The following is a 15,279-nucleotide window of genomic DNA, read 5'->3' on the forward strand; positions in this document are numbered from 1 at the left end:
TTCAATAAGATATGACTTGGGCAAAGCTAGTTCTCCTCAAATATTGTATCACTTTGTCCTGTTTCCCATAATGTTGAAGGTTCACAGTATGCAGTGCTGCTGTAGCCATGTCAGGATATTGCAGAGACAGGGTGGGTGAGGTAATATCTTTTATTGGACCAATTTCTGAAGTAAAATAAATAGATATTACCTCATCCACCTTGTCTCTCAGAAGGTCACAGGGAAGATATTCCAGAAACAATTTTTTTCCATGGTCGAGGGACTCCCTCTTGTGGCGTAGGGTAGTTCACTAAGGATCTATTAGCAAAAACGAGGAGTCCTTGTGGCACCTTAGAGACTAACAAATTCATTTGGGCATAAGCTTTCGTGGGCTATAACCCATTTCATCAGATGCATGGAGTGGAAAATACAGGCGTAGGTATAAATACATGTAAGGATGGGAGTTGCGTTACCAAGTGTGAGGTCAGTCTAACAAGACAATTCAATTAACAGCAGGATACAAGGGAGGAAAAATAACTTTTGAAATGGTAATGCGAGTGGCCCATTTCAGACAGCTGACAAGAAGGTGTGAGTAACAGTAGTGGGAAATTAGTATTGGGGAAATTAGGCTTAGGCTTTGTAACCACTGAAGCACTTCCAGTCTTTATTCAGACCTAATCTGATGGTGTCCAGTTTGCAAATTAATTCCAGTTCTGCAGTTTCAAGTTGGAGTCTGTTTTTGAAGTTTTTTTCTTGAAGAATTGCCACTCTTAGATCTGTTACTGAGTGACCAGAGAGATTGGTTTTCACACCTCAACTGCTAGAACAGGGCCTCATCCTCTCTGATTGAACTAACCTCATTATCTCTAGCTTGCTTGCATATATATTTCTGCCCCTGGAAATTTCCACTACATGCATCTGACAAAGTGGGTATTCACCCACGAAAGCTCATGCTCCAAAACGTCTGTTAGTCTATATGGTGCCACAGGATTCTTTGCTGCTTTTACAGAGAGAGTGAAGTGTTCTCCTACTTGTTTTTGAATGTTATGATTCCTGATGTCAGATTTGTGTCCATTTATTCTTGTGTCTTTTAGCCATAGCCCTTGAGTAGGAGTTATAGAGCCACAGGTCTCCAGTGGGAGCAATGATGGGCACAAAGCCTCCTAGAGCTCCGCATCGTGCAGAGAAAGTGCAGCACTGTCCATCTGTAGGAGGGTGCAGTGTACATTCCCTTTCTCAGACAGCCAGCTCTGTTGGCTGACGAGGTGGTAGGAGGGACCTTAGCTTGGTTTCTTCCCTCCCTACACCTTTTCAAATGGCTTGTGCTCCAGAGGGCAAGGATCCGTCTTTGAAATTTATATTATTTTTGTCCAACCCTTTAGCAAGGGGCACAGAGAGGAGAAGACTTCTCGTACCTTCCACACTTGTACACCTGCATTGGAGCTGGTTCCCTCATTATCCCCTTTTTACAGAAGGCGATACCATACTCACCATTCCTACCTCATAGGGAGGTGTTTGTAAATCACTTTGTGGTTGAAAAGCACTAAATAAGTTTATTAGTGTTGGGGGGGGGAGGATTTTGGAGTCCTTGGGTAAGGCCAAATCCTGCTCTCATTACTCATGTAAGGAGTTAGTCCCTTGGAAGTTACCATGTCTATTATTGTGAGTAAGGCAAGCAGGATACAGCCCAGGAAGAATATATTTCTTAGTCAGAGGAAGAATAAGAATATTTTGATTCTCATAATGAGTCAAGAAGTCATATCTCATATTACTTCCCCCCAAGAAAGGCCTTTTAGAATTCAGCTCTCTCCTGTGGTTCCATGAGTCTTTGTGCTCACTTCTTCTCAGGTGGGTTCATAACCTTAAAATCTCTCTTACATATGCATCAGAGCAGATTCCTGGCACTTCAAGATACCTGTAAAACCAAACCTTTGGCTTCACCACCCCTTACAAAGAAATGATAGTTTGGCCCCGGCAAATAAAGGGAGACCATGTTTAAGCCTGTCATTAATTTCCAGTGCAAACAACAAATGTTATGTAGTTTATCAAAAAATAATGAGCCAGATTCTCAGCTGGCATAAATTGGTAAGGCAGCATTTAAGTTAACGGAGTTGCACTGATTTACATCAGCTGGGAATCAGACAATATGTGGTATGTTGGTATAGATAGATATAGTGGGCCTGATTCTTATTTACACTGAGGCCACTTACACTACTTTTGTCATGTAAAAGCACCTTAAAAGTGGATGCAAATATAATTTACTCTTACTGTCTCCTTTACACGGCCTCCTTAAATGAGAATAAGTAAATGAGTACATGAGAATCAGGCCCAACACATAGAAATATGTTGATGAAATAAGAACTAAACTGCAATGAAGATAAGAAAAATCTCCAAAGAAACATATGTGACTGTTAAAATATAGCCTGCAGTTGTGGCTGATAGAGACCAAAAAAATATTGCTGGCTTTCCAGTTCACATTTTTCACAAGTCAGCTTTATGTGACATTGAAAACTAACCAGTTACTCCATCATGATTTAAACACTGATTTGAATATGATTTGTGGTTCAACTCAATTACATGTTAGTATGCCCTTAAAGTTCAATTTTGAGGAAAATCCAATAAAATTGCCCAATATTTTTAAGCCATAAAAGACCTGCTGAGAACCTCAGTAATAATATAATTGTATTTTTACAATAAACAATGTTTGCCATAAATAAAAAAGAAAGATTTCATTTATTTCTCATTAAGAAAGTAGCCCTGTTTTGTGTTTTGTCATTGAAATTCTCCTGGTGTTTCGAGCTACAGTATCTTTAAATTGCCAAACAAAACACAGATGTTTCAGCTAGCGGGGAAATGTTCTCTTTGGCAGGGAGTGTTCATGCCCAAACAAAAGACTGATAGACTGTAGGGTTGTTGTTTTTTTCTCATCAGAGTTTGGGAAGCAGAAAACCAATGGATTGTAATTCATTTTAGGATATCCATAGATCAGGCAGCCTGAAGGCGGAGTGGCACCGTCTATTACAATGGAAGCCCAGGTTTGGAAATTGACACAGATTTTCAGGGCCTAAAATTGTGCCACAAAAGTAACTACATTTCGATATGGTTGTGACCCAACAATATTTTATCATGGTTTATTTTTGCTGGTGTGCACCATGTAATAACTAGAGCTATTCAAATAATGCAAAAAATAAAATAAAATGCAAAAACCCTACCATGTTACAGAATCATTTTTTAGCCTGGGTGTATGCACAAGGATTAAAACATGGTTCTTCAACACAGGGTTATAAAACATGGGACTTTCTCTTCCCACTCAGACCATGTTATAACATGATTTTTCCTCAATCATATTTAAACATGGTAAAGAAGATGAGGTGGGTGGGGCTAGGCTTGTGACCAGGGCCGGCTCCAGGCACCAGCATTCCAAGCTGGTGCTTGGGGCGGCAATCTGCAAGGGGTGGCAGTCCCTGTTGTTTTGCCCCCAAGCAGTGCACCGAATTGCTGCAGCGGACAGTGGGGACAGTCCGTGTGCCTTTAGGGCGGCACACACGTTTCCGCGGTGGCGGCAATTCGGCGGCAGCTTCTATGTTTAGCTGTCCACGGCGGCTTCAGCTAAACATAGAAGCTGCCGCCGAATTGCCGCAGCCGCGGAAACGCGCGTGCTGCCCTAAAGGCACACGTACTGTCCCCGCCGCCTGCAGCAACCATTCGGCACGCTGCTTGGGGCGGTGAAAACTATAGGCCGGCCGTGCTTGTGACCAGAATCTAACTGTAGACACCCTTTGTGGGCATTATCTTATGAGTACTACTGTTTAACCTCTCTTGCTATGTAGTATATCACCACTTTTATGCAATGGTTTGTCCTAGGTGGACTGGCTGGCCCCAAGGAATACCCTGTTACACTCAGTCCCTCAGCGCTGGGGAAAACATTTACCTCATAGCAAAAACACAGTTAAGAAGACATAAGCGGCTCTTTTATCGCCTTGCCCTCACTTTCGCCCCACCCCAGCAAATGGTGTTAGTGGCAGTTTTGTAGCTGAAACCTTAGGCAAGTCATGGAGACTTGGGCTGTTGATCCAAAATACGTTACACCTGATTCTAGCCATTTAGCTTTTCAAATTTTTTTTTGTGCTCCTAGGTGCTGATATCAACACCCAAGCCAGCGATAGTGCCTCTGCTCTTTATGAAGCCTGTAAAAATGGACATGAAAAGGTGGTGGAGTTTCTCTTGTCCCAAGGTGCAGATGCTAACAAAACCAACAAGGATGGTTTATTACCTCTTCATATAGCATCCAAAAAAGGCAATTATGAGTAAGTTTTTGGTGTGTTTTAATCACTTTATTGTATTGTTTCACCCTGTAGAAAGGAATTCAGATTTTTTGTTAAATTAATGGCCCAGATCCTCACATAGTGTACACCAGCATATCTCAAGTAAAGTCAAATGGCCCTACATTCACAGAGTTTGGGTTTCCAATACTAAACTCAAGGGTGTGTTTGCTGAGATGGTATGAGCCAGTTATATGGCCTTCCCTTCCACACCCAGGATGGCTCCTGCTACCTCAGTTGAGATATTACTTATTAGTGGTGGCCCTCCAGAAGCAGAACATGTTGCCCAAGTCTTCAGTGTGTTCTGATTTTATCACCGTTTATAGAGAAAAATAATTCAGAGACTGACAGGCAAGGAGTGGATAAATGAATCTCTATAGCATTAGAGAGACCAGTGCTGGAATAGTGTGTCCAGTTCTGGTGTCCACATTTGAAAAGGATGTTCAGAAATTCGAGAGTTCAGAAAAGAGCTACAAGAATGATTTGAGGTCTTCAGAACATGCTTTAAATTATAGTAACAGTCTAAATAAGCTCAATCTATTTTGTTTACACAAGAGAAGGTTAAGAATTGACTTGATCACCTTCTCTAAGTAGGGGCAGCTCTAGCTTTTTTGCCGCCCCAAGCATGGCAGGTAGGCTGCCTTCGACAGTGTGCCTGTGGGAGGTCCCTGGCTCTGCGGATTTGGTGGCATGCCTGCAGGAGATCTGCTGGTCCTGTGGCTTCGGCATACCCCCACCGAATTGCCGCCGAATCCGCGGGACCGGAGGACCTCCTGCAGGCAAGCCGCCGAAGGCTGCCTGACTGCCGCCTTCACTTGGAGTGCTGGTGCCTGGAGCTGCCACTGTTTCTAAGTGAGGAAAAGATTTCTGATAGATGGCTCTTTAATTTAGCAGACAAAGGCATAACAAGTTCCAATGGTTGAAAGCTGAAACTAGACAAAACACATTTTTAATAATGAGAGTAATGAAAGTAATTAACTATTGGAACAATTTACCATAGGATGTGATGGATGTGTGTGGCCCAACAATATTTTATGATGGTTTATTCTTGCTGATGTGCACATTAAACCATGTAATGACTAGAGCTTGTCAAATAATGTCAAAAACCAATGCACTTGAAGTCTTTAAATCAAGGTTGGCTATTATTCTAAAAAATGTGGTCTTGTAGAAATCACTTGGTGAAATCTATGCAGTTATGCAGGAGATCAGACTAGGTAATCCTAATTATGCCTTCTGGCCTTAAATTCTGTGGACCTATTCATTTTTTCATCAAAATCCCCAAATAAATAGTAGAATTATAAACAAAATACAGCTGCAAAATCTGTGTATGGATTTTTCTCATTTCATAATGCACGAAGAACCAAACCTTTTTGACTACACCATGTCTTTTATCCAAAGATCTCCATACACTTTGCAGACATTGACTAAACTTCCCAATATTACTGTGATGTATGTAAGGATTGTTATTTTCTGTAACTGTATCTTTGTGGAGGCTGTATGTGCTAGGAGGCATCCCAGAGTGAATTTATGTAACTGTGATATATATTGCTATAATATAGATAGGAGTAGCTATTATAGCCTTATGCTGGCATGACTCGGAATTCTCTCCAGTGTGTAAGTTAAAAAGAGATTTTATTAAAAACAAACGTATTTTAAACTAGAAAAGGGTCAGAGGCAGAAACCCGGTTCCAGTCCTCCTTCCCTAAGCTTTGGAAAAGTGGCTCTGAATCTGAACACCTATACTAAACCTGAAACAGACCTCTCAATCTGAACACCCCCAAAACCTGGACAAGTTTAGCTTCAGCTCCAATGCTCTCCAGCTTGAGTCCAACCCCACTTTCAAAATAAGGGGCCTGATCCAAATCTCTCACCAGTCATTTGCACTGATGGGAATCAGTAATGACTTCAGAATTAAGTCAGAAGTCTTAGTTCCTTCACACTTAAAAGGTTGAGCACATTTTTTGGTTTATAACTGCTGTGAACTGAAGTGAAACAAAAGTATCCTTTCTTTAGCAGCCAGAATCAAATATTTATCCAGATGACAAAGCTTTACCCCAAGTGGCCAGTCGTTCCTAATTCCTTTGGTATTCAGTATAACAACACCCTTCATGGTGACCTCTCTTTATATTCCTGCGGATTTAATACGTAATTCTCCAGGAATTCCACACTCAGACTTGCTGCCAGAACACGGATGCTTCATAACATCAAAAAGCCAAGAATGTGGTCCCAGGGCTCAACATTCAACTCTTATTGCTTGGTGTTTGTTTATGTTAAATGATGCCTTGTCAATATTAATGTGAAATGAATTTTGCTGGCATGGAATTCATAATTGTGTATCATCAGTATTGTGATCATAGCAAGATGTCACTTAACCCCTTTCTTCCCAGTGCTCAGGAGTGGTGGTGGTGGAGGTCAGAATTTGTTCGTGATTTATTTTGACTTATTAAAGATGGCAGTCAATCGCTAGGTACATTTTTATTAGCATCCTATTATCTACAGCAGCTGGGAGGCAATGCAGCTGGCAGTGGCATTGGAACAATTTGTGCGGTGGGGAGCTGAACAAAACCAAAATCCCTGTATATGATGGAAACCATTTCAAGCCAGGGGGCGCTTCACTCCCTGCATCCCTAGTTCCAGCACCCCTGGTAGCAGGTGGCAGAAAGGGTCAGGTGGTAGGGACTATGGGCAATCCAGCATCACTTCCAGTGTGGGTATGGCACTCAGGTGGCTCTGTGCAGGAGGTGGCCTTGGGTTGTCATGTAAAGCAGTAATTGCCTTGCTTGGCTGTCTCTCACTGGGAAGAACCCCCCACCTTTGAATAGGAAGTAGAGTCTGCCGCTGTGGAGGCATAGTCATGTTGAACAGAGCCCTTGGGGGTCAGAAAGAGAGAGGGGCTCCAGCTGCAAAATTAGGTTCCTGATACCAATTTTAGTGTTCCCCATCCCCAATCCCGAAATAAATGCAGGAGGCTTTGGATCTGGGCTTTGGGTTTGACACTTTAACAAGAGAGGGGACATTTGCAAAATTCAGATCCAGAGCCAAGCATGGATTTCAAACACCCTCGGAGTCCGGGGTTCTTCAGGCTCCTCTCTAAACGCTGCTGCATCCTTTCAATCAGATACAGAGAGCTGGGTTGAGCACATTCACTTCTTGAGCAAGAGAACAAAAGTAACCCTTAAATCTTAATAAAACCCAGTAAATCATGGGATGACTAATGCTGGCACTTGGCATGGTGTCACTGTAGCGCTGCATGTGCTTTTTTTGCTTTTATGGCTATTATGAAGCATTTGTTGGAGATGGATGGTAGCCATCCAAGCAGCACCCAAATTGCCTGGATTCTGGCGAGCATCTTTGTTACATGAGGTCAGTCTCTCCGCTTTGAGAAAGGATCTGGGTGGAAATTTCCTCTGTAGGCTTTGGATCTTTTCCTTAAATAAAGACAAAACTTCTTCAGGTATATAAATAATGGTGTGGCTATAAACTTGCCATGGGAGACATCATAGTCCAACATGCAAATAGGCATATAAGGTTCTGCATGTCTGCAACTCTCATTTTAGTCCAAATAGAGGGGCTTAGCACCACTTAGGAGCAGCTAAGCGCATGGCATCATCAGATGCTTTAGAAGTCATAATAATTACTATTTAATTGGATTTATCCTGTAAATATCCTGATCATGGGATATGCTGAGCAGCTGCCATTGCAGTAAAGCCAAAGATGGCCAATACCTTGTAGAAGGCACCCAAATGTCTTGCAGGTTTGGGCCCTAAATGGGTTTAAATGGGCCGTAAGTGGGTTTAAATGTTTATTGTTTATTTGTTAGTTGTGATGGCTTAGGAGGCACAAGAGCTGAGTAAAGGATTGGGTTAGTTACTAATTAGTACTTATTCACTACCTGTATATAACTGCTGAGCAGGGATAGATCCAGGCAACAAGATTCAGATCTAGATTCTCTCACAACACATTCAAATTTTGGGGGCTAGTCAGGAAATTTTTATTTCCCTGCAAAAAATGTCACTATACATGGTTATACTGAAAATTTTCAGTTTTTTGTCAAAAGCCCCAAGCCTAAAAGTTGTTTTTTAAAATGTTGGCATTTGGTTATTGAGACCAGAAAAATTTTGGCCAATCGGGCAAAAAAAATTAGTTTTACTGAAAACTTTCACTTGATTTGCTGAATTTTTTCTGGTTTTGTTGCTAAAGTTTTTCATATGGGGAGTTTTCAGCAGACCCTCACATCTTTTTCTTTGGCCTCACAAACAGACATTTCCCATGAAGGTGACCATTTTGACAGAAAAAAGCAGTTTTTCAATTAAAAAATTTTTTTCAAATAAAAGGTTTAACCAGTGTTTTAGGTCTGTTTAGAGCTACATGTGTAGAGGTCAGGAATTTTGGCTTGATTTATTAGAGAAGGGGGCCAGATAGGCAATTTGAATCCGGTTCAGATTCTGAACCACACAAAAGCTGGTGTGTTCTGATGTACGGCTTTAACTCAGGCACTTCTCTAGTGCTAGGTATTATTAATTATCCTACCCATAGTATGACTATTATTTACTATACTTGTTTTTATCCAAATCAGTGTTTACATCCCTAACTATCTTAGTTGGAATATGAGAGAAATGATTAAATGAACTAAAGTTTAATGCCACCTGATATAGTGTGTGTTACTCTTCCATATCTCTGAATAAGCTTGCAGACTTTACAGAAACATTATGAAGAACTAGCTAGCATGTAGCAGTACCCTCTTAGAGCTGTAATCAACACTGCTTATCTGTGTGTCAAAGATCAGGTGCTGCTATCTATCACTTAACAGAGATTTTTCATTAGCTCAAGTGACACAGGCTTATGCTTTTGCTTTGGGCACAGGATAATCTAACTTCTGCCTCTCACTGTTGCAAAATTCCAGATAGCTAAAATGCAGCATGGGGAAAAATTATCTGCACCTTTAGATCCACTTCTAAGGAGAATTTTGCATCATATTCAATGTCTTTTCATTCACTCTTTACAAACATTCATGTATTTGTGAAAGGTAAATTTGAGGCCCATGAGGAGATTAATTTAATCCCAAAATTCATTTCACAAACGAACTAAATATGTTGGACAACAGTAATTTATAACAGTTCGGTTGTCTAGTTCAGAGAACAGAAACTGCGTCATTTGATTGAGGTGATCACCCAGGTAAGGAGTTACAAATAGCAAACACGCGAGGGAATACTTGCTGCATCCAACAACCTGTAGGTTGAAGAATGTGGTTCATAGAAAACATAAATCAAGTTTGAAGAGTGAATACATTAATAAAAAGCCCGGTCTGCTTTTGATTTGCTCTTCTGTGGTGCTCATCACTATTAGTAATCAAATGCCGCACAGACTACCATGAATTTAGACTCATGGGGTATATGTACACAGCAACTAGACACCCATAGCTGGCCCATGCTAGCCAACTCGGACTCTTAGGGATGAGGCTGTGGGGCTGTTTCATTGCTGTGTAGAAGTCTGGGGCTCAGGCTAGCGCTCAGACTCTAGGACCGTGCGAGGTGGGAGGAAAGTATTAATTATCCTCATTTTACAGAAAACAATACTGAGGCACAGAGATTAAGTGGCTTGCCCAGATTTCCTAAGGCCTCAGCCTAGTGCTGTGACCAAAAACCCCACCTTCCTGTCTGTTTGCAGATGATTTATAAGCAGGAAGAAGGGCTAAACTCACTGAATAAAATGTTCATTGCAAATTGCTTGCCCATCTCTAGTAACAACCATGAAGACCTAAAAGCAACCATAGATTTGTTACTATATGTTTAATGCTCATCACACTTTTATTGTTAAGGCTGTAGAATGATGGCAGCTCTGTTTGAGTTGTTAAGGAAGCGCCATTGTTTCCAACAGAAATTCCTGTTTACTGAGATTTATAATTTAGCTGTACATTTTTTCCCCTCTGGGCTAATGCTTGGCAATTTGCCTGGAAAACAGCTTTGGTTCTTTATTTTATTTTAATTCCTAATTGTCCTTTTGGCTCATCACAACCGGTCCAGCTTGGGTTTACTCCGATAGCCCCATGGATTTGCCCCTCCCAATACCCACAGAGTGAAGGGTTCCAGTGGGGTGCCCAGTGCAGGGAGTTGGATTTAGTACCAGAACTGTAACGCTGGCTTGGATCCTGGGACCTGAATGTAATCCTCCTCTGATGAGCTCAGAACTGAGCTTCTGGCTTTGCCCTCTCTCTCGTCTGAAGCACTGTGAAAAATCAATGCAAAGAAATGCTTCAGGGCCAAAGCTAATCCTAATTTTTAGGGACTAGAGTAAAACCTAATGTGGGGGCAGATTATCCTACATCTGCCTACTGCTGAGTTCTTACTCCTTCCTCTGAAGCATTTGATGCTGGCCATTGTCAGAGGCCTCTTGGACCAAATGGACATTGTGTCTGACCCAGTCTGGCAGCTCCTGTGCTCCTAACCCCACTCTGTCAGGATGAAAATGCACTGTCCGAGTTGTGGGGGCAGGCCTGTACGACTCATGCCTGTGTTATCAGACCTTCACCTTCATGAGCAGCTGGCTCACTCCCGTGCTTGTAACCACCTCACTATTATTTGCTGTAGATTGTCAAAGGCTCACAGCTATCCACTGAATCCCCTTCTTGCAGGATAGTCAAAATGCTGCTCCCCGTGACCAGCCGCACCCGGGTCAAGCGCAGCGGCATCAGCCCGCTCCATCTTGCGGCTGAGCGAAACAACGATGACATCTTGGAAGAGCTAATTGAGGCCGGCTATGATGTAAACACCACCCTCTCCTTTGAGAGAGCCCGGCTTTACGAGGACAGGCGCAGCACTGTCCTCTACTTCGCCGTCATTAACAATAACATCTACGCCACAGAGCTGCTGCTGCAAGCTGGCGCCAACCCCAACATCGATCTTATCAACCCCCTGCTAATCTCCATTCGCCATGGGTGCCTGAAAACCATGAAGCTGCTTCTAGACCACGGGGCGAATATTGATGCGTACATTTCTAGCCATCCCACTACTTTCCCAGCCACCATCATGTTTTCAATGAAGTACCTCAGTCTGCTCAAATTTCTAATGGATCTGGGCTGTGACGCAGACTCCTGTTTTAAGTGTCAGTATGGAAATGGCCCACATCCTGTGCTGGATTACAGAAGGGACAGATTGGATGCTAACCCGGTGAACAAACAGCCAAACGTAGTACAGGTAAGTGCTATTGAATCTAATTGATCTATGGTATTTATATGGCCACCATTAACATAGTATCTGAGCCTCTCACACTCTTTAATGTAATTATCCTCCCAACACCCCTGTGAAGTGAGGCAGGGCTATTCTTCCCATTTGACAGATGGGGAACTGAGTCACAGAGAAGCTAAGTGACTTGCCGAAGGTTACACAGGAAGTCTGTGATGGAGCTGGGAATTGAATCCAGTTCCTCAGCTAGTGCTCTAACCACTGGACAAGTCTTCCTATGTAGGCATTGATACCAATCTCTTTGCCTTGGTATCTGGGCCATCATGAATTAAATTACCTCTCTAGGTAGCACCCTCTATTCCTCTGGGGGGTGGGCAGAAGAGCTCTGCCTTGAAACATTTTCTATTTTAGACTTTTTCAATTATAAATTGACTGGTAAACTTTGAACATTGATTGGGTGCTTTATTGGACTCATCCCCTAATGGTCCATTGGATGATGTGTGATCTGTTGTTCTAATGTTCCACCATGTGCCAAAAGAGTGTGCTCTTTTAGTGGTCTGTGCCAGTGGTTCTGAGGCCAGCCTATGTCAAGAGGGGCCATGCTGCTGTTTTCTGGGGATGGGGTGATGTTTGATACAGACTCTACCCTTCTGATTAAAATCAAATTTGGTTTCTAGCCCTTCTGGTTGGGAGGGTAACCTAGTGAATGTTCATAGTTGCAGTAATTTGTTTTACTGAATGCATAGCATTAGAAAAAGTGCGAGTCACAATATTAGCAACACAAATAAGTAACTTACAGTTGAGGTTCTCAAAGCCATCTAGGGGAGTTAGACACATAGTCTGATATTTGCAAATCCACTGAAGGGATTTAGATGCCCAGTTGCTGTAAATTAGCCATATTTCTGATATAGCCATATTTTTTCAGACATATCTTCCACTATCATTAATGAAAGATTCCCCTAGACTGCTTTGAGAAGTCTGATTATACATTTTCGTATATTTTAAAAAGTGAAATGATCAAAACGATAGGCGCTCAATGGAAAGCCTTTTTTGGCCATATATGGAACAAGCAGGGTTAAGCAGTTAGCAATTATGTATTTTGGGGTTTGGGGGGTTGTTTATTTGCTTGCTTCTTTGGGGCAGAAATGCCACAAAGGATTCTGAAATCAGGGATTTTTATCCCTTTTCTTTTTCTTCTCCCATGCGCAGCTTCATTTTTTATTATTATTTATTTTTAGTGGTAAATTGCATTTGAGGAAAGAATGCTGTTTTAGTGAAGTTGCTGAGAGTGTGAGAGATGATGCTATTGTTGTAGGAACAACTGGGGGACCCCCCCACCCAGTATTTTCAGGCATCACAATGTATGCATGTGTGGCAAGGTAGTTGGGAAGGGTCCTCTTATCTTGCAGTCAGCCATCTGCTTATGTTCCCACCCAAAACTGTCCCCACCCAAATTTGCAATGCAACATGCCACATTATAAGATATCCTGTGACAGCCTTCCCCCACAGAGTCACAAGGAAGAAGTGGCTCCCATTGATCTGTAGGGCACATTCTGCCTGGTTTAGTATCAGCTTATAGGGGGTTAGATGAGAGTCCCTCCAGCCCTTTGTGCCCAGAAGTATGGTCACTGACCAATGGCCTTTGAGGATGAAAATAGTAAAGGAAAGAGAGTAGGGGATCCCAGGAGTCTAAAGGTACTTGCAGGACCACACAGCTCCTCGGGCAAAAGATCTTTTCTTCAAAACAAATCTAGAGTGATAAACCTTGCTGAAGAATGTAGGAAAGGTATACCCATAATAGCAATACACTGGTCCCAAACTAAGCATGTGCCTGTCACGAGTGGATGTACTGAGGCAGGTATCACTTGTTTATCATGGTTTTCTTCAAGAAAATAACAAAACATGGCCTATTTAGTACACACGACATGGCTGGAACTCAACACAAAGTGTAGTGATTAGAATTCTAAGGCCAGAAGATGGGTTTTGTTTATACCCATCTATGATTTCCAAGCAACTCAGAACCAGCTCACATTTTACCCATGCATTTCCCATTCTGGGTCTCAACTATTATTATTATTCTAGTGCCTAAAATTGTGCTAGGTGCCTCACAAAACTAAATCCCTGCCCTGAAGATTGTTCATTTTAAACTTGCCATAACACATCTAGTTAAAGTCATGTAAAATCCTACCTGTGCCTAAAGTAAAGGAGAAATCACTGAGCACAGAGGGCATTTTCCCTCATCTTGTTATAAAATTGTTATAAAATTTGCTTCTTGGGACTAGGGGATTGGTTAATAAAAGATAGGTGCATATGGTTTATCTTGTTAATATTTTTGTATACCTTTATACTTTGAAATAAAGCCCAGGAGATCATTTAGGACCTTTGTCATTAAACTTCACATAAAATACATGCACTCATTATTTCAGTCATATGAGATTACCTGAAATTACAGGCATCCCAGACTTTTCACCAATAAGTATTTATGGACCAAAAACTGATAATAGATCTGAATTATTAATCTTTCCCCAGAAAAGATAACTAGGTATCAGAAGATGAATTGAAAATTACATCACTACATATTATTACTATTGTTCCCAAAGTTTACTGTTCCAATCTACAGTACTTAAGACTTCTATGAACATTAGGATAGGGAGATCAGTCTACAAATATATTAGTTCATGATTCCATAAAATGTTTCATTTATCCATGTAAAAGGGAAATAATTGGTTTCTTCTCAATTCATGTATTAGAATTAGAATAAGCAGCAAAGAATCCTGTGGCACCTTATAGACTAACAGAGGTTTTGGAGCATGAGCTTTCGTGGGTGAATACCCACTTCTTCAGATGCATGTAATGGAAATATCCAGGGGCAGGTATATATATGTGTGCTAGCAAGCAAGCTAGAGATAACGAGGTCAGTTCAATCAGGGAGGATTAGAAACAGTAGAAGCTACAGGGCCCTTGAGTCAGAGGAAACAAGGCCCAGCTCACCCGCTGCAGCCAGCATTCAGCCACAGCTTGGAATTCTCACATTACTATTTTTAAAAAAGGTAACCAACCAACCCAGTTTAATGAAGTATTGTTCTGTTTTTTCAGCCAATAACAATTTCCACAGGGCTCACTGAAGACTCAGAGAGGGATTTGCTCCCTTCCTGTGATAAGGGAAGGGAGCAAATCCCTCTCTGAGTCTTCAGTGAGCCCTGTGGAAATTGTTATTGGCTGAAAAAACAGAACAATACTTCATTAAACTGGGTTGGTTGGTTACCTTTTTTAAAAATAGTAATGTGAGAATTCCAAGCTGTGGCTGAATGCTGGCTGCAGCGGGTGAGCTGGGCCTTGTTTCCTCTGACTCAAGGGCCCTGTAGCTTCTACTGTTTCTAATCCTCCCTGATTGAACTGACCTCGTTATCTCTAGCTTGCTTGCTAGCACACATATATATACCTGCCCCTGGATATTTCCATTACATGCATCTGAAGAAGTGGGTATTCACCCACGAAAGCTCATGCTCCAAAACCTCTGTTAGTCTATAAGGTGCCACAGGATTCTTTGCTGCTTTTACAGATCCAGACTAACACGGCTACCCTCTGATACTAGAATTAGAATGTTAGAAATATGAAGATGAAGAGTAATTCATTGTAATGCCACTAGAGGGCATATACCTTTTGTAGGCCTGGCTTGACATGAGTAATTGGACATGGCAAGGCCTCATTTCTTGGGAGACTGGATTGGGGAGGTAAATGGATCAGCAGTTGGAAACAGAATGTCTATATTAGATAAGATAAGGGGGAACACCCAA

The 15,279-nt window shown here is 41.8% G+C and overlaps 1 protein-coding gene across 1 annotated transcript in view; it reads left to right on the forward strand.

Annotated features, from left to right (window-relative positions):
- ASB2 (ankyrin repeat and SOCS box containing 2) overlaps window positions 1-15,279 on the forward strand; it is a 40,796-nt gene that overhangs the window by 18,170 nt on the left and 7,347 nt on the right. The window contains exons 7-8 of the mRNA XM_030558852.1: window positions 4,115-4,286; window positions 10,933-11,494. Of these exons, the coding sequence (XP_030414712.1) occupies window positions 4,115-4,286; window positions 10,933-11,494 (734 nt within the window). The remainder of the gene's footprint in view (window positions 1-4,114; window positions 4,287-10,932; window positions 11,495-15,279) is intronic.

This window comes from Gopherus evgoodei, chromosome 4 (genome assembly GCF_007399415.2).
Source record: "Gopherus evgoodei ecotype Sinaloan lineage chromosome 4, rGopEvg1_v1.p, whole genome shotgun sequence".
NCBI lineage: Eukaryota > Metazoa > Chordata > Testudines > Testudinidae > Gopherus > Gopherus evgoodei.